Source organism: Thamnophis elegans, chromosome 5 (assembly GCF_009769535.1).
Source record: "Thamnophis elegans isolate rThaEle1 chromosome 5, rThaEle1.pri, whole genome shotgun sequence".
Lineage (NCBI taxonomy): Eukaryota > Metazoa > Chordata > Lepidosauria > Squamata > Colubridae > Thamnophis > Thamnophis elegans.
The window spans coordinates 76,285,469-76,305,711 of record NC_045545.1 but is presented as its reverse complement, the minus strand read 5'-3'; the positions used below and the strand labels follow the sequence as shown (position 1 = coordinate 76,305,711).

The window sequence follows — 20,243 nt, the reverse complement described above, 5'->3', positions numbered from 1 at the left end:
TTTGCTGTTTTAAAGATATGTTTGGTGTTTTTCCAGCTATGCCAAATACTATCGTCGCTTTCCTCTTCCAACCAGACTGAGTGGAAGAAAATGTTGTATACAAGAGAGCTTGTATCTTCTATTGCAGTGGTTCTCCATCTTTTTTTTCACCATGGACCCCCTTTAAATACCTTTTGTGGCCACTGACCATGGCCATGGACCACTAAGACTTAACTCAAGACTTAAATCATAACATTTCCTCAGGACTTTGTGGACTCCCTGTCACTTCATGGGCCCCAGGGATCTGCAGACCACAAGTTGACAACCACTGTTCTATTGTATATCTGGTGCCTTTCAGCAGCCTGGATGCCCTTCAACTCCACTCAATTAAATGTTTCCTGTGTCTTTTCTGTTGCAGGCTTTGCCCTCTGATATGTACAAATCCCGACTCCCTCAAGATATCCCACTTCCAGGCCTGTCTCCGCTGAGTCTGTTTTTGAATGTTGGGAATGCTGTGTAGTCCTATCAAGATTTTTTAGTTCTGGTTTTAACTTATGCACTCTAAGTCACCCAGCAACTTTCTGGGGTCAGACAGGGTTAAGGTTAGGGTTATCTAATCTAATCTAATCTAATCTAATCTAATCTAATCTAATCTAATCTAATCATCTAATCTATATGCATGAAGAAAAGAGCTTTTCTATTTTTGTAAGGCATTTCCAACTCTTAATTTGAAGGTTTATCTAACGATCCTTGAGTTGGCAGAAAACATCCCTGTGACCCTTCTGTCCTACAAAGTAGATTCCCCCTGAGGTCTAAGGGGTCCCAACCCTGTTGTGAACTTGCAAATCTTTAAAAATCTGAGTCTTTTAACATGCCCTGGGACAGGTGGGGTTATTTATTTATAATTCATACTGCCTTATTGGATTTCTGTCATATGATCACGATTGGGCTTCATTTTGAATGTCCCATTGGATATTGTTATTCAAAAAGTTCCAAAGTCCAGGGACCATAACGGAGAAGGTCTGCCACCTATATAGTAGATACCCTATACCAAGGGTGTCAAATTCAAGGCCTTCAGGCCACACTTGGCCCCCGAGGTACTTAGATCTGGCCCGTGAAGCTGCCCTGGAAATAGCAAAGGACCGGTGCGTGGTGCTTCTGCCAGCAAAAATGGGGCTCAGAGGGCCACATGCAGCCCTCCCAGGCTCTGTTTTCGCTGGCAGAGGATTGCAGGAGGCTGTCGCAGCCAGAAACAGAGCTCAGGAGCCTGTTTTCGCTGGCAGAGCTCTCGGTCCACCAAGTGACCACACAAGTGATGTCGAGCTGGCCATGGCAACCCTGGCCACCACCCCCTGAGGTCAAACGCAACCCTGATGCAGACCTCAATGAAATTGAATTTGACACCCCTGCTCTACATCATAGTGCATTCTATTCCAGCTATCTTGCGCTAAATGCAAGACATTCAAAATGCTTTGAAGCTGCCTGCATTCATTATATGCTTTTATTATTTAGCATTGAATACATGATTTAGCTTTAATTTGCTTAAAGCAAATATTTCCAACTTCCTAAAAAAAAACACTTTTCCAAATTTCATTCATATTGAGTTAATCCAGCCATTTATGAATTAAAGCATATTTGTTTTTATAATCTATCTGATAGACTTCCAAAGAATTGTGTCTTTCTTTAGAAGGGCTTGTCCTTTTCCCTTCTAAGTTTCATTTTTCAAGAGGGGTGTCTCTTAATAGGCTCCAATGGCTTTTAATATTCTAAGGTACCCAGTGCACATGAGTAACAAAATGTAAATAAACACAGCTGAACCAGGAAGAAGAGTGAAGGTTTTCTCATTAAAGAAATAAAATAAACAGATGTTCTTAAGCACTTTGCCTCATGTTTGTCAAAGGAATGGAGGACTCCTTAGATGCTTGTACAGTCCTGATGGGGCCCATACTTATTAGGCCAATTCCCAAACAAAGCAAAGAATACATGCCACTCTGAATTGGCTAATAGAGGTCAAGGGAGAAGCAGACAGTTGATCTGAACTCAAGAATTGAGAACCTTTACAAACCAAACAAGTGGATTTGACTCCCTACAATTAACTTTTTAAGTGCCAGTTTTGACTTCTTCCTAGTACAGGAATAGTAAAAGTAAAGTCTTAGCTAGTAAAAGTTCAAACAACATTTCCACTGTTTTTCAGATAAGGAACTAATTTTCAGACAAAATTACTTTGGTAACTGCACATTAAATCTCAACTCTACTCATTTTTATGAGAACTTTTCGTGAATGACCCATTGACAAATTACACTCCATCCTGCTTTATATTTTGAGTTAAGTATATTATAGGGAGACAATATTTGAAAAGGGTGTTTAATTAAGTGATTATTCAGAATATAATTCTATTCTTAACTCATACAGTTAACAAAAAGATACTACTTTGTCAAATTCGAATACTTGCCTGTTAAGAATGTCATAAAAAAGACTGTATAGAGCAGGGGTGTTAAACTTCATTTCATTGAGGGCCACATCAGGGTTGTGTTTCACCTCGGGGGGGGGGGGAGGCTGGGGGGGGTATGGCCAGCTTGATGTAACACATGTCAGGGTGTCTTTGGTGGCCCGAATGCTCTGCCAGCAAAAATGGGCTCCCGATCTCCGTTTTTGGCTGGGACGGCCTCCTGCAACCCTCTGCCAGTGAAAACAGAGCTTGGGAGGGCCCGCATGCAGCCCTGCAGGTCAGATCTAAGCACCCAGTGGGCCGGATCTGGCCCGCAGGCCTTGAGTTTGACACCCATGATATAGTGTATCGACTATACAGGTGGAAGACCATCTCCATTATGGACCCTGGACTTTGGAACTTCTTGCCTGTCTTTCCAATCTAGCCTGAAATTTTCTGCTGGTTTTCCAGCCAGTTATTAGAAGCCCAAGATTGCTTAGCTGCAGCCATTGCTGAGACACTTTCAGCATTTATAAAGAGAAGGGTAGGTACTGGTAGAAAATGTCCGTGCCTTCATCGTTTCTTTCCCTTTTTCTTCAAGGGTCCCTACTTCAAATTTGCAAGCCTGCCCTTTAAAAGGGGCTTGGTTGTGCATCGGTGAGGGAGAAGACAGAAAAGAGGGAAGAGTTGGAAAAAAGCAGGGGTGAAATCTAGCAGGTTTGGACAAGTTCTGGAGAACTGGTAGCGGGAATTTTGAGTAGTTCGGAGAACCGGCAAATGCCACCTCTGGCTGGCCTCAGAGTGGTTGGGAATGGAGATTTTGCAGTATCCTTCCCCTGCCATGCCCACCAAGCCACACCACGCCCACCAAGCCACAGCCACAGAACCGGTAGTAAAAAAAAAAAATTGAATTTCACCATTGGAAAAAAGCCAAGAAAGAAGAAAGCTAAAGAGAGCTAACATTTCAAAGACACCACGGAATTCATAGGCAATTGGAGGGAATGTTGATGGTAAAATTGAATGTTGGTGACCTTGATGTCCTAAGCAAAGCCCAGAGCTCTGACATGGGTGATAAAAGGCCTAGCATGCCTTTCCCATGAAATGGGACATAGAGCACCAGCACCAAATGAGCTCAAAAGCTGGCTAATGAAAGACCAAGTACTGGCAGCACTATATTCTAAGTGTCCTATGGCACTGATGAGAATAGGAGCCCTCAATCCCCTCAAAAGGGCCCAGACTGGCAGAAACAATGTTCAATGTACATATATGCCATGTCTTAAACAAACAAGCTAAAATCTATGCTTTGGAACATATCCCATGTATTTACAAGATTTTGGAAAATCCATAAATTGCCCATTCTGATTGAAACCATGCAATATGCCAGCAAACAACAACAGTTATGATTTTAACACCACTTGATTATTATCCTGCCTTCCTGCATTCTCAGCACACCACTGATATATGTGAAGTTAATGGCTCACCTTATCCCATGAAATATCTGCCAGGTTAAAAAAAAAATTCAGAACTTTCTAGAATTTTCATGTAAAGTAATTCTAGAACAAAAGAGCTCAGGATACGAAGAAGAAATGCATTCCAGCAATGAAAATATCTTATGGGCAAGAGAAACTGTTTTAAAAACTAGTAGGTGATTTTTTTTTTCTCCCATGGAAAATCATTACTTCACTCCGATTGTGTTTCCTTTCCTGTGTCTTAGTACTAAAAAGCATTAGTATAATACACTTTCCTATTTCTAGCCCACCTGTTGAGATCCAAAAGCCAGAAAAGAGAAAAGACGACAACCTTAGAACAATGTCAAAACACACCAGGTGTTCACAAGTCTTATGCTGACCTTAGTTGTCCAGAGATTTTGTTTTAATATATACTGGTTTTGCAATGAGGGAACTAATGCCTGTCATTGTGTAATTAACGATGGATTATATTGCAAGATTTGCATGGGAAACCTACTGAGTACAAAGAGTATGAGAACTAGCGCAATTAATATAATTTCACCATTGACATAACTATCAAGGGAAGGTGAGTGCATGCAGTCATTTCTATGGGGGGGGGAGAATCTCCACATCAGAAGTCTTTCTTGTTTTTCCCCCTTTGATTATACTCTTAAGACCGATAGCTAATTATCTCCTGCAGAACGTAATACTTGATATATTCATTTCTTATCTTTGTATACTTATTTCTGCCTTAACCCTTTTTTCTCTATCATTATGTATATCTTTTACCTTGACTTTATTTTTCCCCCTATAGTAACAACCTGTCTGAAGAAATACTGCTTTTCAATAGTGATTAAAATGGATTGCATAATCTTTACCAAGTAATTTTGTGGGAGAACAATTTCCTAGTGCATTGCCTACAGTTCTAATGGAAGAACTGGGCTTGACATGAGATTTGCCTATTGCAGTGGTGGGATTCAAAATTTTTACTACCCGTTCTGTAGGTGTGGCTTGGTGGGTGTGGCATGGCTTGGTGCGCATAGCTTGGTGGGTGTGGCAGGGAAAGGATATTGTGAAATCTCTATTCCCTCCCAACTCCAGGGGAAGGTTACTGCAAAATCCACATTTCTTCCCGATCAGCTGGGACTCAGAAGGCAGAGAATAGAAGGGGGCAGGGCCAGTCAGAGGTGGTATTTACCGGTTCTCAGAAAAACTCAAAATTTCTACTACCGATTCTCCAGAACTGGTCGGAACCTGCTGAATACCACCTCCAGCCTATTGAGTTTCAAAGTGGGAGTTTTGCTTAGCTCTTCAAAAAAAGTTATCCTGCAAAACATCCATGTGTTACTTCCATGAAATGAGCTTAATGCTTTTATAACTTATAATACATTTCTCCCTTTCTTCCAATGCACATTAAGTAATAGTTTTTAAAAACATATATAGCTCAAAGCTGGTTCATACCTACAAATAATTGCTTTGTGATTGCAGCACCAAGCAAATCAATTCAAATTAGGTTGAGGGGTTCTTTGATGCCATGGAAATGACAAGGTTCCTCTGAAGTCTCCTTTGTTTTTCACCAGTGTAATATGTATTGCCAATAGGGACCAAAAGGAGGACATTCCAGGCAAGTATTGGGCGGCATAATATCGGTGGTGGAATTCCAATTGTTTTTTATTACTGGTTCTGTGGACATGGGGTGGCTTGGTGGGTGTGGCATGGCTTGGTGGGTGTAACAGGGGAAGATACTGTAAAATCTCCATTCCCTCCCGATCAGCTGGGACTCGGGAGGCAGAGTATAGATGGGGGCAGGGCCAGTCAGAGGTGGTATTTACCGGTTCTCTGAACTGCTCAAAATTTCCACTACTGGTTCTCCAGAATTGGTCAGAACCTGCTGAATACCACCTCTGCATAATATCCACAGGATTCAAGGCCTCTCTGTCAAGTTTATTAAGTTCCCAAACAATGCTATCCTACCTAACCTTCCTGATCCTGGTGGGCTGGGCGTCCTCGGTTTAATGAGGCATGGATTAGGCCTAGGCTGCAATGTATTTCCACATGCCAGTTGGCCTGATAGCCAGCCAAGGTCATGTGGCTTGATTTATGCATGCCAGTGGGGCCAGTGGCTGGCCAAGGCCTTTCAGTATCCACACTGGGCACTATAGCCTGTGATGGGCCTTCCAGGGTCTCCCCCACTCTCCTGAGGTATCAACCTACTCCTTATCTCAAATTTCATGGGCCTAAGATTCACGAGATCACATAGCCATATCTGTGACATCTTGCTTAATAACTGCTTCCCTCAATGATTCAGATTTTTGATTGGGGTGCCTAGAATTGGTTACAACAGCGGTCCCCAACCTTTCTGGCTTTCCAGAGGACTTGGGGAGTGGGGGAAGAGGAGAGGTTGAGCGCAGGCATGTGTGCCCACCACTTGCACAAATGGAGCTTTGCGCATGTGTGCTTGCTAACTCCTTTTACAAGTGGAGTTGTGTATGCATACACGCATGCACATGCTCACCTGCTGCTTGTGCAAATGGAGCTGTATGCATGTGCTCTCCCACTGCTTGTTTGGTCCAATATTGAATGGAGCCTGGCCCAGGGATTGGGGACCTCTGGGTTAGAAGATGGGGGGGGGGGACATAAATATTTTAAATGAATAAATTCCAGTCCCAATTGTGGACATTAAGTCAAGGAGTACCTGCACAGTGTTATGTTAAGCACAGTGCATAATATATTTCATTTTAGTTGCTACTGGAGCATTTAAGATTGAAGAAACCAAACTTTTAAACAAATGCGCTCTCTTTTCAGAGGGAAAGGGTAGAGTCTGTAAAAAGTCTTCAGAAGGTTTCTGTATCATCAACATGTTGAATTTTTTTTTACATGTGTTCAAATCTTAAGGAGGGCAATAAATCTAAGCTTCAGTTTACTTATCCCAATTGTTGTAGACATCATAAAGCTACAGCAGCTGGTAGAACTATAAAATGATGTCAAATTTTATTTCTGCAGTCACTGCTACAATAGTCAAGTCTATTTAAATAACTGCCAAGTTAGTAATCCCATTCTGATAAATAGCAAATAACCTTTTCCATACCACATGAAAGAAGGAACATGATGTAATATCAAAAGAGAATGAATTTATTGTTTATCAGTAAAAAAAAGTGTTACACAAGTTAAGACTTGATTACTTTAGAGTTCTGCTATTTTTTCTAGATATTTGTGAAGTTTGTAGATATGTAAAAGCTGTGAATTATACACATTATAATTTTGCAGATAAATCCTCTAGTTAAATGTTGTATGCTGGAAAACTGCAATTATTTTGTGCTCAAGCCAAGTTTGCATCTCATATCTGGGAGCAAAGAATATGCCTAAAGTTACATCATGTTGTCAACATCCGATTTCCAAAAACAAAAAAATTGTGAAACAGATTTTAGATGCATTTGTAAATCTCTGCAGGAAGATTCTAATCACATCTTTTGGTAAACAGCAATAAAGGGGTAATAATTTTAAACCTGAGTAGTATTTTTAATTAGCCCTCTCTGTAATGTTGGATGAGTCTGGAATGTTCTGAGTTTTTCTATAAAACTGACAGGAATCTTGTAGAGATCATACATTTAGAAACATGTCCAACCTCCTTAGGATAATACAAAGGATAGTCTTAGGCATTTCAGAAAAGCGATGCAGAAGTACATTGCATGCAGGAATATCTGCAAGAAATAGTCAAATGAATCAGGATGGCAGCGGTTGACTTCAAGGAAAAAGGAGGGGCCTTGGGGAAGATGGCAGAATCAAATAAAAACTTAACATACAAAATTTATAATCTCAACCTCCATATTAAAACTTCCTTCAAGCACAAGTCAACATAGAGGCAGCAATGATAGAGCTGATTTGGTCAAATTCTATTGTCCACATGCTCTGATGGTCAGCAAGGTTTTTTTCCCCCTTATTCGGTTGCAACCTCTTCTGGTCATTTAAATCTATTATTTTGCATTTTTAGTCTAGGTCAAGAATATTCTGTAGTCTTAATTTTTTTCTCTGTGACATATTTTTAGATATTTGAACAGTACTGCCATATTCCTGTATCTTTGGAGCTGTCTCATCCCAATCTGGGGGGTCAAATTTTATGCCCCTCAGAGAGGGTTCGCAACTTGGGAGTCCTCCTGGATCCACAGCTATCGTTTGACCACCACCTGACGGCTGTAACTAGGGGGGCATTCGCCCAGGTTCGCCTGGTGCGCCAGTTGCGACCCTACCTGGATCAGGAGGCACTCACAACAGTCACTCGGGCCCTTGTGACTTCTAGGCTGGAATACTGCAATGTGCTCTACATGGGGCTGCCCTTGAAGAGCATCCGGCGACTTCAGCTGGTACAGAACGCGGCCGCGCGAGTGATTGTGGGTGCACCGCAGTTCACCCACATAACACCTATCCTCCGCGAGCTGCGCTGGCTACCTGTCGATCTCCGGGTGCGCTTCAAGGTGCTATTAGTCACTCATAAAGCCCTGCATGGTAGTGGATCTGGATACTTGAGAGACCGCCTCCTGCCAATCACCTCCCTGCGACCAATTAGATCACACAGATTGGGCCTCCTCCGTATTCCATCGGCCAGCCAGTGCCGGCTGGCAACTACAAGGAGGAGGGCCTTCTCAGTAGTAGCCCCGACCCTTTGGAACGAACTCCCCGTGGAGATTCGTACCCTCACCACCGTCCTGGCCTTCCGCACAGCCCTCAAGAACTGGCTAGCCCGTCAGGCCTGGGGACAAGGATAGTTACCCCTCCCGAATGATGAATGTATGTTGCTTATTACTTTTATTATATGTGTCTATGTCATTGTTTGTACTTCCCCTCCCTGATTTTATGTGAGCCGCCCTGAGTCCCTCCAGGGAAAAGGGCGGCCTACAAATGTTAATAAAATCTAAATCTAAATGTGATTAGCCTGCCCCACACATTCCAGCAGTTAAAGGCCTATTCTGGATCCTGTCTGCCAAATAATTGTGGTTGGCAGAATCCAGGCCTTTTCTGCTGTGGCCCCGCTTCTGGAATATTGTCCCGTTGGCACTGAGGTTCGCCCCCACACTCCTGGCTTTCTGCTTTGCCTTGGGCCCTGACAAGGCCTGCTACATTGGGGGTAGCTGACTGAGTAGAAAAGATGCCCGCTCTCAGACTACCCATCATTTTGGTTTTTAATTTAATTCCTTTATTTTACTTGTCTGACTTATTTTTACTGTTTATCATATTATTAGCCATCCAGAGTCACTATCAGTGAGATGAGGGAGGAACATAAAATTAAATAAATAATAAAACAAATGTTCCTGCTCCTTGCTGAGATCTAGCTGTCCTTGTTTAAAGATGAATCCAGTACTAAGTTCAAACTATGAACTTGACTTTTCAAATACAACACTATCCAAGTACAAGCACATTATTTAAGTAAGCCCAGTTGTCATAACTCAACTTTCAGACAACCTGGATGACTGAGTATCATCACTGATATATCAGATGAGTAACAGTGCTTAGGATTCTGATTCCCTTCCCCTTACAATTTTCATTGGACAAACAATAATGTTAGAAAATGACACAAGTGAATTCAACAGTACCTTCCCATATCTGGAGGCAAAAGTTCCCGTGAGTAAGGAGTGAAAAATAATTATCGTCTCATCCAAGTCCCATACAAACACACGCTGTTGTAGAAAACGGAGGGGTGGAAAAACAGAAAAATACACCAATTACTGGCAGAAATACACTAATTTTGGATTACAAAACTATGTAAACTCTTTGCTTCCTCTCAGTGATCTTGCTTGTGTGGGGCATTACCTCAGCTATTTGAAGATTTCCTGTTCCTAAAATATCTCACCCTTTTCTTCTTATACCTTCCTCTTGCTTTCAACATCCTAGAAGAATGCTTCCTTGAGATGCCACCCTTATTTATTTTAAACTGCTCCAAAAGACTAAGGCCAAACAAACAAAAACACCCTTTTCTTTAAAGTAGTTAAAACAACTTCCTAGTCCCAATCTACTATTATACAGCTGTAGTGGTGCAGCGGTTAGAATACAGTACTGCAGTGCTAACTCACTGCTCACCCCAAGAGTTCAATTCTGAGCGGCTCAAGGTTGACTCATCCTTCCAAGATGGGTAAAATGAGGACCCAAATTGTTGGGGGCCATATGCGGACTCTGTAAACCTTTTAGAGAAAGCTGTAAAGCACTGTGAAGCGATATATAAGTCTAAGCGTTATTGCTATTATAACTGCAATAATGCTTCTGAAATTTTCACTTTTTTTCCTCGCCTACATATTCCCTTCACTTTCCCTCTGATTTTTACTGTGACTATTTCAAATCATTAGCCCCTTTGAACATTGAGTGTCACATCAATAAATTATGTATCGCTTTTTAAAAAATTGCTTGAGGCTTAGATTAGATGCATTCCTTTCTCTTTCATGTAAAACAGAAAGGTGAAGACAAGGCCTCCACCAAATGAATAAGCATCTCGTTTGATGTTTGCCATCATCCTTCCCATAAATTTTAATAAATTCCTTTTCAATTGCAATATTAGCATGATATAAATCAAAGCAAAGCTCTCTAGTGCCAGGTTATCCTTAGAAATAAAAATACATTGAGAAAAGCTGTCCAGAAAAAGAAAAACTGGCCTTTATTCTTATGAAGTTATTCATATTTACTTTAAGTGTTTGAAGGCTGAAAATGTTATTGACATTTGGACAATGCAAAATAATCTGCCTCTCCTTCTCCATGACAGCCCTTCAGATATGTGAAGACAACTATCATGTGTCTTTTTGTCCTTTGAACATGAATTCAGCATATTCAAAGGTTTCTTATAAAATAGCAATAGCATCTAGACGTATATACAGCTTCATAGTGCTTTTACAGCCCTCTCTAAAGGGTTTACAGAGTTAGCATATTTCCCCCAACAATCTGGGTCCTCATTTTACCCACCTCGGAAGGATGGAAGGCTGAGTCAACCTTGAGCCAGTGAGATTTGAACTGCCGAACTGCAGCTAGCAGTCAGCTGAAGTAGCCTGCAATACTGCACTCTAACCACTGCACCACCCATTAGGCTATTAGGCATTCACTGCCCTGTTCTCGGCATACAACACTCACATTATTATGTTTTATGTCATGCAAAATTCCCAACTTTTTAAGCTGGTGGGCAAATATAAATCTTAATAATATGGTAGTGTGTGTTTTTCCAAAAGGGGAGAGGATGCTCCATTCACAAAACAGTTGCCATGAGGACATAAGTAATTATGAAGCATTGATTTCCCAAAATTACCTGCCCTAGCTCTCCCACCACCTCCCCCAAGGACAATTCCACCTCTGGTTCTCTCTAATATTTTTCTCCTGAGCAGTTCTAAAGAAAGCATTGGACTCTAGCATCTTTTAAGCAAGCTCCCGCAAGCATTCTTGGAAGTGGAGTTGAGGCTGGAGAAGGCCACTTTGCTTCGCAACATGCTGGTTTTTCATTTTTGGGGTTAAAGGAAGGTTTTAGAAAAAATAATATTCAGGTGGGTCAGGAAATCTAGTAGGCATAATGAAAAATTCTGGATCACATTAATGCCTCATAATACCATGTTGGAGATGCCAGATTTAAGCATCAAAGAAAGGGAGTAAGAAACCTTTATTACTCTTACCTCAATATCAGTGTCTCCTGCCGGGGATGGATCACTGTTTCTTTTTGATCGTCCTCGTAGTTTTCCATCAGTTCCCCTGTGCTGTCTGTCAGATTCTATGCCTTTTACAGGTGTTGTATATTCACCTATAACAGGAATCTGACTTAAAGTAACATCCTAAGTTATTATTCTTAGGCTGTTTCAACAAAGTGCCCAAAATATCAAAGCAACATTCATTCCAACAGCAGAAATTACAGATATAAGTTCGTAAAATATTTCTGATTTTTTTTCTCTGTTGCAAAGGGATGAAAAAGTTTGGGTTTTTTTTGCCAATTCTTTAGCTTTTCTTATTATTTCTCAGCATATACATAACGATCAGTGAATGACCAAGTTTTTGTTTATACTTTGTGATGTTAGCCTGGAATCATCATTACCATAATACAGAGACCATTGTGTAGTTTGCAAATTATATCATTATATATTTATAGGTACAGAAATGCATTTTTAAAAGAATGCAATAGTTATTATTTTAGGGAAAATCACAAAGTCAACGAAATGTAAATTTTCTTCTGCTTTTTTCAAAATCACAGAAAAATGTCAAAAACAAAAAATACTTTGCGTGTAGTTATTCTTAATAGCAAAATTAAGTCCCACTTGCGACTAAAAATAAGATCTGTACCTAAGTCCTGGTTGAAATGAAGGTTTAAAAGATTAATGTACAAATTCAATAATGAAAAATACATTTCTAGTTCGAAGCCCTTACCAGGAAGTGATTCAGTGCTCTGACCGCTAACGTTGTGTGACGACTCTTGGACAGAATAAGGTGACGTTGGGATGGTTGATGGGCTAATGTTATTTGCAGACATATATGATGAATTGTAGGAAGAGTTGTAATACTGTGAATACTGGCTTTGTGTGAAGCTGGGATATGAAGAATACTCCTTTGAAAGAAACAGAACTCTAATTATTCTCAAATCTAAGCACCCAGTGGGCCAAGTTCAGATTCTGACACATTTAAACATATTTTTAATTAATGATCACATCTTTTTTCTAATAAACTTTATTAGATTTTTATGCCACCTTTATTACTTTAAAGGGAACTCAAGGTAGCGAACATACATAATTTTCCTCCTCCTTTTTTCTGCACAAAAACTCTATGAGGTGGGGGAGAGAGTGATTAGCCCAAAGTCACCCAAGCTGGCTTTCATACCTAAGGCAGGACTGGAATTCAGAGTCTCATGGTTTCTAGCCTGGTGCCTTAGTTGCTAGATCAAACTGGCTCTTTGTTAAAGTAGAAAAAAAAGATTATTTTTTTAAAATATTTTTTTAATTCTTTTGATATTTGCCATTAAAGAAAGATAGAAGAAGTGTATATGTCCCATTTTTATTGCCCCTAGTATTTTGCTATCCAAAACCACAAGCCCCGAGCCAAATTATCTTTGATTTAAGCTCTAATTAGCAAAGAAATGAGGGCCAAATTGCATGGTACATCTTTTATTAACTATAAATGGCAATCACTAAGGGGGGCACAATTAGAAGTGGAACTATAATTCAAAGAGAGGGGCTGAAATATTCTGTTCTCAATCTTGGCAGCTTTAAGATGTGTGGACTTTAACTCCCAGGATAACCCCTATATAATGAAAATCTTTCTTTTCTTTCTCTAAACAGGGGAAGTGAAGTTACATCAGGATCAATGGGGTCTCTCTTCCTTCCCATGATTTCTGTTCGTTCTCTCTCCCTCTCATCTATCTATCTATCTATCTATCTATCTATCTATCTATCTATCTATCTATCTATCTAGTCATCTTTAAACATTTATTAGATTATAGAATAAAATACAAAATTACAAAGGCAAATAGGGTGACACAGGGGTGGGTGGGAAAAGAGAAGTGAAAGGGGGGAGTGAGAAAAGAAAAACATTGACTTCCAACTCACTCTGTTGCAGTAAAATAAAGCATTAACATTGAATCTCAGCTTTTTACTTTTCCATAGTAATATAAACTAGCCATTTCTATAAAAACCAATCTATTCAGTAAAACCCTAAATCAAAATTTCATTTCCACCCCCCATCTCAAACACAAAGTCCAGAAGTGGTCTCCATGTAGCAGCAAAAGTACTTATGTTCTTTTCTTTTACAAAATGGTCAATTTAGCCATTTCTGACAACTCCAATAGCTTCTGTAGCCATATAATTTTAATTATTCTATGCAAGCAAAACATCCTGTAAGTAGCCAATATAGAAAAGTTGTTCATTTATAGAATAGATTTTTGGAATTTTTATTCTGGTCATCTCTCATAGTTAAACTACAAATGTACAGGCCTGCAGGCACTCTATGTGTGTGGGGGGGTGCAAAAAAAATGTATCCAGGTTTGTTTGTTTTTCAGCCCATGGACTGATGATTGCTCACTCAGGTCTAGAGACTGAGGCCAAGGTTTTCTTCTCGAAATCCTTTTTAATTAGTCTGCCATGGACTAAATTTCACACACACCCCTCTCCCGAGGAATCTGCTTTCAAAGCTTATGGAAAAAGAATTTAAGAGTTTAATTCTTAAACATTTTATGTCCCATAGAACTTGAATTTAGCCTTAAATGTTCATTTCATCATTTGTGTGAAGAAGAAAAAAGGAGTGATTTCATACTTGGATTACTGCATCAACCTAACCAGAAGCTTTTCTAAATATAATGGATTTACACCATTTATTTATAGATATGATTTACACATACAAGAGTGAACATACACGAAACGTAGTTTGTAAAAGGAAAACAAAATCAGGAAAGTCATCTTCCCTCCTTCCCCGCTGCATACTCACAAAAGTTGCCATGTGATATATTAAAGCTTAAAAAGCAAAGCAAAACAGAACCAACCGATGATTATCTAAAGCCAAGCATGGCAAAGAAACGACTTTACACGATGATGGGAACTGATCGTTTTTCTTTTTTTAAGCTGTTCTTACAGTACTGTGTGAAATGCTTTCACCATTGCAACTGAAGTGTTGACCAAGGACCAAGGCTGGCCAGAGCAGGAAGAGAAGGGTAAGGGAGAGATGGAGGTGGAGGTGGAGGGAGGGGAAAGAGAAGGAAATGATTTTGAGAGCAGTTGTTGCTAGGTTTCCTGTCAAGCTATTGAGTTCTGTGGGTGTCCACATGCATGCTAGTTGTTTTGGTCTCCAAATATCAAGATATGATTAATTATTATCTGAATAACAAAATCTTAAGGAAGTATGGTAATTTCAATTCCTGAACAATGAATCCTAGAAGGTGATGGTGGATGACTTGTCCCAGTATTTGATTTACAGAATTATGTTTGTTACTCATATTGTTTAACAACTACTACACAGAGCTAGTGAGAAGGAGAATAGAAACAGCAAGAGATTCTGATTATAGTTTTAACATACATATAACCAACTACATATTTCTACTTTCCATAAAGGTTACAGCTCTTTGAACTGATATAATATATGCATAAGGCCAGAAAAGAATTTTTTATTAAGACAAGTCAAACAGAATTACTGTACTGTAGACCAGTGTCCCCCAACTTTTTGGGCACCAGGAACTGGTTTCATGGAGAGATTTTTTCCCGCAGATCGGGGGAGGGGGGCTGGTTTGCATGCTGCTGAATGGGATGGATGGGGCATGCTTGCTTGTGCAGACCTGGTTTCTGGCATTCTGTGGCCTGGTGTTGATCCATAGACTGGGGATTGGGGACCCCTGCTGTAGACTACTTCAGACCGAGATCTCTAATACCATGTTATGTGTGCCTGCATTCTTTCTAAAGTGCTAAACATATAGTTTGATCACTTAGATCTGATACTAATTTGAAACTGATACCTATCTGAACATTCAGATAGAAATGACGATATCTATTCTGGCTCATCTTTTGCTCCTAAGAGTAGAAACAGTTACAACTGCTCTACTAATATAAAAAAAAATTATTACATTTTATCAGGGAGTTCAAGTGGTGCAATCCAGATCATGATGGGAGTAAAATGATCAGAATCTGCAATTGTTCTATTATACCAATTCTATTGTTACACAGATCGGTAATGTTCTACGACCGCATTCAAGTTCTTATTGGCTTAGGACCAAGTTGTCATCTCTTTCAACCTGTGACTCTCTTAAAAGATCTCTTAAGTCCTGTTGGAATAACAATGTATATGTAAATTTAATGTGTTGCTTTTTGTTTTTCTGTCGTTTTCACCAATTAGTTTTGCTTGACTTTGCTGAGCTGAATATTCTGTTTTTCATCTTGAGTCCAAGATATTTTATCATTCATTTTCTTTATCATTCATTTTCATAGTGACTAGTTGATGGCAACTTAAGAGGCTGGAAAGGAAAGGCCACCCATAAATATTTTCAATACAAAACAACCATCTATTCATACTTTAAAAAACGGAAGTTGTACCTGATGCAACCCTGTGCTGAACCCTGCAGAACCTGTCAGGCCATTAGGTCCCTGGTAAATCCCTGAGGTACCTATGCCAAAAAGAGAGAGGAAAAGAAAGCAAAATAAATGAGAAAATAAATGATACGTTATTAGGCTCAATTTAAATAGATTTGATGGACCATCTGACAAACAGAAATGAAAATTTTAGATCAGGATTTGTGGCTAGGGGTTAAAGTTAAACCTTGGAGAGCCTAGGAATCCCTGGTGAATGAGACATTTTGGTAAGATTGGTTTGGTTCATTTTAAATTATGTTCAGCCTTTTGTAGGGCTTACATTGTAATTTCCATGTATCACCTATCTTTAAAAGAATTAAAAAAAACCTGTACGTATAATTTTTGCAATACTGTCCTGAAGGCAATTCCAATTTCCCAGAAAAGAGATTAAGAGATTCCTTTTGGCCCCAGGGTTATATGTCACTCACCTGTTTCTGATCTTAAGAATCTGCTGCTATAAACCTCATCACAAAAACAGCCAACTGAGCCCAGGATTGTTCACTCTAGCTAGCATTATTTTAGAATTCAGGTCTTTCCCACAATCTACTAACTTTAAAAAAGCAAATGGAGAAACTAAGGTTTTCTGGATGTAGTAAACATTTATTTGTCTCTTAGATGTGGCTAACTCAATTACCTACAGATACAGTATGAGGCAAGGTGATCTCAAGATCCATCCAGTCATTTGAATCTTAATTATTTGAAACTCATATAGGATTTCCTGCATCTCTCCTATGTAACTTCGAAATTCTAAAATTTAGAAACTTCAACTTTTTTATTTTACTTTTTTTTCTTCTTCTTTGTAAATGTGTTTTTATTTTCCATTTTCATTTCGTACAGTCACATATATACTGTGCATAACCGGGGCCATATAACAATAAACAATAAACACAGCCATTTCTCTTGTCAACAATACCCCCAAAAATAGAAACCCAATGTACCTCCTCGACCCTCCATACACCCTTTCTTTCGCCCCCCTCCAACTTTCCATCTTCCCTCCAACATTCCCCTCTACCCTACTTCCCCTCCCCCTCTTCCACTCCTCTCTTCCAGTAAACTTTCTCCCTTCCTTCTCACCCTCCCTCCCATCCTCTCTCCCACCCTCTCTCCCCCTCTTTCTTCTATCCCTCTACTCCTCCCTTCGGTGTATTTCTACTATCTATTAATATATTCAGCTTGTCCTATTTTTACAGTGAAATTAAAGAGCAACAGTATACAAGTGCAGTCGCGTTACTTTAAAATCTAACACATACTATATATCCCCCCTCCCCCCCTCCCCCCTAACACCCCACCTTCAACTTTTTGAGGGTGCCTCTTATTAAAAATGTATCGGAGTGAATAAAATTAGAACTCATAATTGTAATATGTACAAGAAACACATTGGAAGTCTTTGACGATGTTTACACTTTAGACTTTATTACTAAGGCAAGGCTTCCTATTGTTCCTGAATTTTGTTCTGGATCCCTGACTGTGCACTGAGCATGAAGTAATTGTTGTTTCTGTTCTTATTTTGGGTAACTAGAACTCAAAAAATCAATCCCCTGATGCAGTTTTCTTTTAATTGCAGATACGGACAGTTCTTTTAAACATAGGAGAGAATCAATGCGTGGGACCAGTGAAATATTCTCTTAGCTAAAGTGCAGGAACAAATACTTCTGGGTATCTCCATGCTATGTCCTTTTTTTGAATATCCATTTATTTGTTTTTATTTTAAGACCCCGGATTAAGCAGGAGAATGGACAGCTGAACAAACTGCAGCTTGCCAAACACAGTCACAAAAGCACATGAAGGGAGAAATAAATCTCACCCCCCCCCCCCCAAAATCAAACCACTCAAGGAAGAGAATCTACTTCCAGAACTAATTTGCTGTCACATCTGGCTTTTAAAAACTTTTTTTTTGACAAGGGCGTGGGGTGGATTAAAAGCAGAGGCTGGGTCACGATCGTTCAATATGGATTCTGCCTTAGGGTGGAAGCCTAAACCATTATGTACTCCAAAAGAAGAAATTCTTACTGGACAATTCATGTCCAGGAGATAAATCATAGACATTATCTATCAGTGAACAACTTTGCATCTCCAAAACCTTGTGAAAACAAATAAACAAGCAAACAAACAAACAAAAAGCTGTTTAAGCGCACTCAGCACCTGAAAGAAAATTCTTGTATATTTAAAGAGCTGGACTAGATGAACTGAAGACAATACAGTTGAGGCAAAAACAGTAGTTTATTTGGTTTCACCAGAAAAAAGAAATCATGGAAACTCTTTCCCTAACAATGAAAATGAGGATTTTTTTTCAGCAGCTGTCCTAGCTTTAGTTGAAGAACAAAGAATCCCTTTATCCAAAGCAGAAGTAACTTATAACAGTAGAGCAAGTTTAAGTATAGAGGGCAATGCCTTCCAATGGAATGGGAATGAAACAGGAGGTGAGGGCCTATGGTGGATTAAATGTCCCCATGAGTGTCTCCATAAGCAGGAACAGCACCATAGCAAGGATCAGTGGCCTGGTGGCAGGTTCTGGCTAACAATTTTTTTTCCGGAAACGCAGAGTTACGAAATTGCCCATTTGTGCACTAGATAGTTACTTCTCGTGATGAGATCACAGTAATTGAGTTTTTGTCTCTAGTTGTGAGATGAATGGCTTGGGGGCTGAGATTATATTATACTCAAAACCTCTGTCTGGCCTTATAGATATATTCATAAAAGCCTCACTTCCTTAAACTTTTTTAGATGCAATTAATTTACAAATTATGAGAGATCTTCCAAACAGCAGGAAAGAACAAAGATACCTGATGAGTACTTTAAGAGAACTTGAATAACATTGAACAATTAGTGCCAGAATTGAGGTAGCATTCAGCAGGTTCTCAGCAGTTCTGGAGAACTGGTAGCAGAAATTTTGAGTAGTTCGGAGAATTGGTAAATACCACCTCTGACTGGCCCTCCCCTCATCTATTCTCTGCCTCCCGAGTCCCAGCTGATCGGGAGGAAATGGGGATTTTGCAGTAACCTTCTCCTGCCATGTACCCACCAAGCCACGCCCACAGAACCGGTAGTAAATTCCACTACTGGTGTATATGTGTATATACACACACCTACACACACCCATATTACCCATACTTATACATATGCTATAGATAGCTATATAGCTAGATAGCTATATAGAGATGATAGATAATTATACAAAGGATTTTAAAACATTTAAAATGTTGTAAGCTGATAGAATCACTTGTGTGTGTTAGTGTGTGTTATATAAATTTGTTTAATGAATAATTAATGAGTAAACAGAAGCACTTTTTCCAAATCACAGGAAGTAGTATTTCCATTCTCATTTGCATTCATTAGACTGCACTTTCACCCTTGTGCCTAGTTCTGGCACTACATTTTGAGATATATTCAGGCAAACTGCAAAAAAGAAAAAAGAGCAATGATGGAAAACACAGGACTGGAAGAGAAATAGAAAAAAATGATGATTTTCTAGCGTCCCAGAATGAGGGAATCATGGACTTAAGTTACAGAAAGACAGATTTTGTTGTCAGAACGTTTTAAATAAAATCTTTCTAACTGCAGCAGCATAGGAAATCATGTTTAAAACTAAGTATAGCTTAGCATGGGTATCTCAATAACCTGAATGAAAATAGAAATATGTCTTTCCGCTGCGAGTTTTTTTCTTTCCAGAAATTGCCCTTGATTGTTGCTTCTCCATCTTTTTGGCCTAGCTGTTCTTAATAATTATGCAAACTTCAAAACATTTATATTTTGGGGGGGCGGAGCCTGGATGCCGTGACGAGACGATGTGCGATCTCAAAGCTCTGAGATCGCACTTGATACTTTTATTGCTGGGGGGTTCTAACGGACCTAAATCATCCCGAAGAGATGGTGAATAGGAAGATTACATCTTGCTGATCTCGGGGATATCGCAAATCTCTGAGAAAAGCAGGTTTAAAGTCTTCGGTTGGCAGTAAAAATTCCAGTCTTTCAAGGCTGACAAAGTCAGGGCAATTTAGAGAAGAAGTGTTTTAGCTGGTAAGAAACTTTTATTGTTTAAAGAAAAATGGATTGCCTAAAAAATCTTAAAACTAACTTAAATCAAAGAATAGAAGAACTTAGCAGCGATTTTGATCTTTCTAATGGTTTTGGACAGTGGTTATCTTACTTTTTAAATGTTATTTACATGGACTGATTCTAAGTAAACCTTTTCAAATGGATGGATCACTCTAACATTTCTTCTGACTCTCCGTAAGCTAATTGACTACAAATTGACTGTTTACATCTTGGCATTTTTATTGCTTGGCTGTTCTGGCTTAAGATCTGATAAGATTGTACAGCTGTTCCCTTTGTAGT

General features: G+C 39.4%; 1 protein-coding gene across 1 annotated transcript in view; it reads right to left on the bottom strand.

Moving 5' to 3' along the window:
- The window catches only part of EYA2 (EYA transcriptional coactivator and phosphatase 2), a 65,856-nt gene that overhangs the window by 20,185 nt on the left and 25,428 nt on the right, over positions 1–20,243 (bottom strand). Inside the window, exons 5-8 of the mRNA XM_032218385.1 lie at positions 15,873–15,943; positions 12,235–12,412; positions 11,493–11,617; positions 9,444–9,527 (exon numbers count right to left, since the gene is read on the bottom strand). Of these exons, the coding sequence (XP_032074276.1) occupies positions 9,444–9,527; positions 11,493–11,617; positions 12,235–12,412; positions 15,873–15,943 (458 nt within the window). The remainder of the gene's footprint in view (positions 1–9,443; positions 9,528–11,492; positions 11,618–12,234; positions 12,413–15,872; positions 15,944–20,243) is intronic.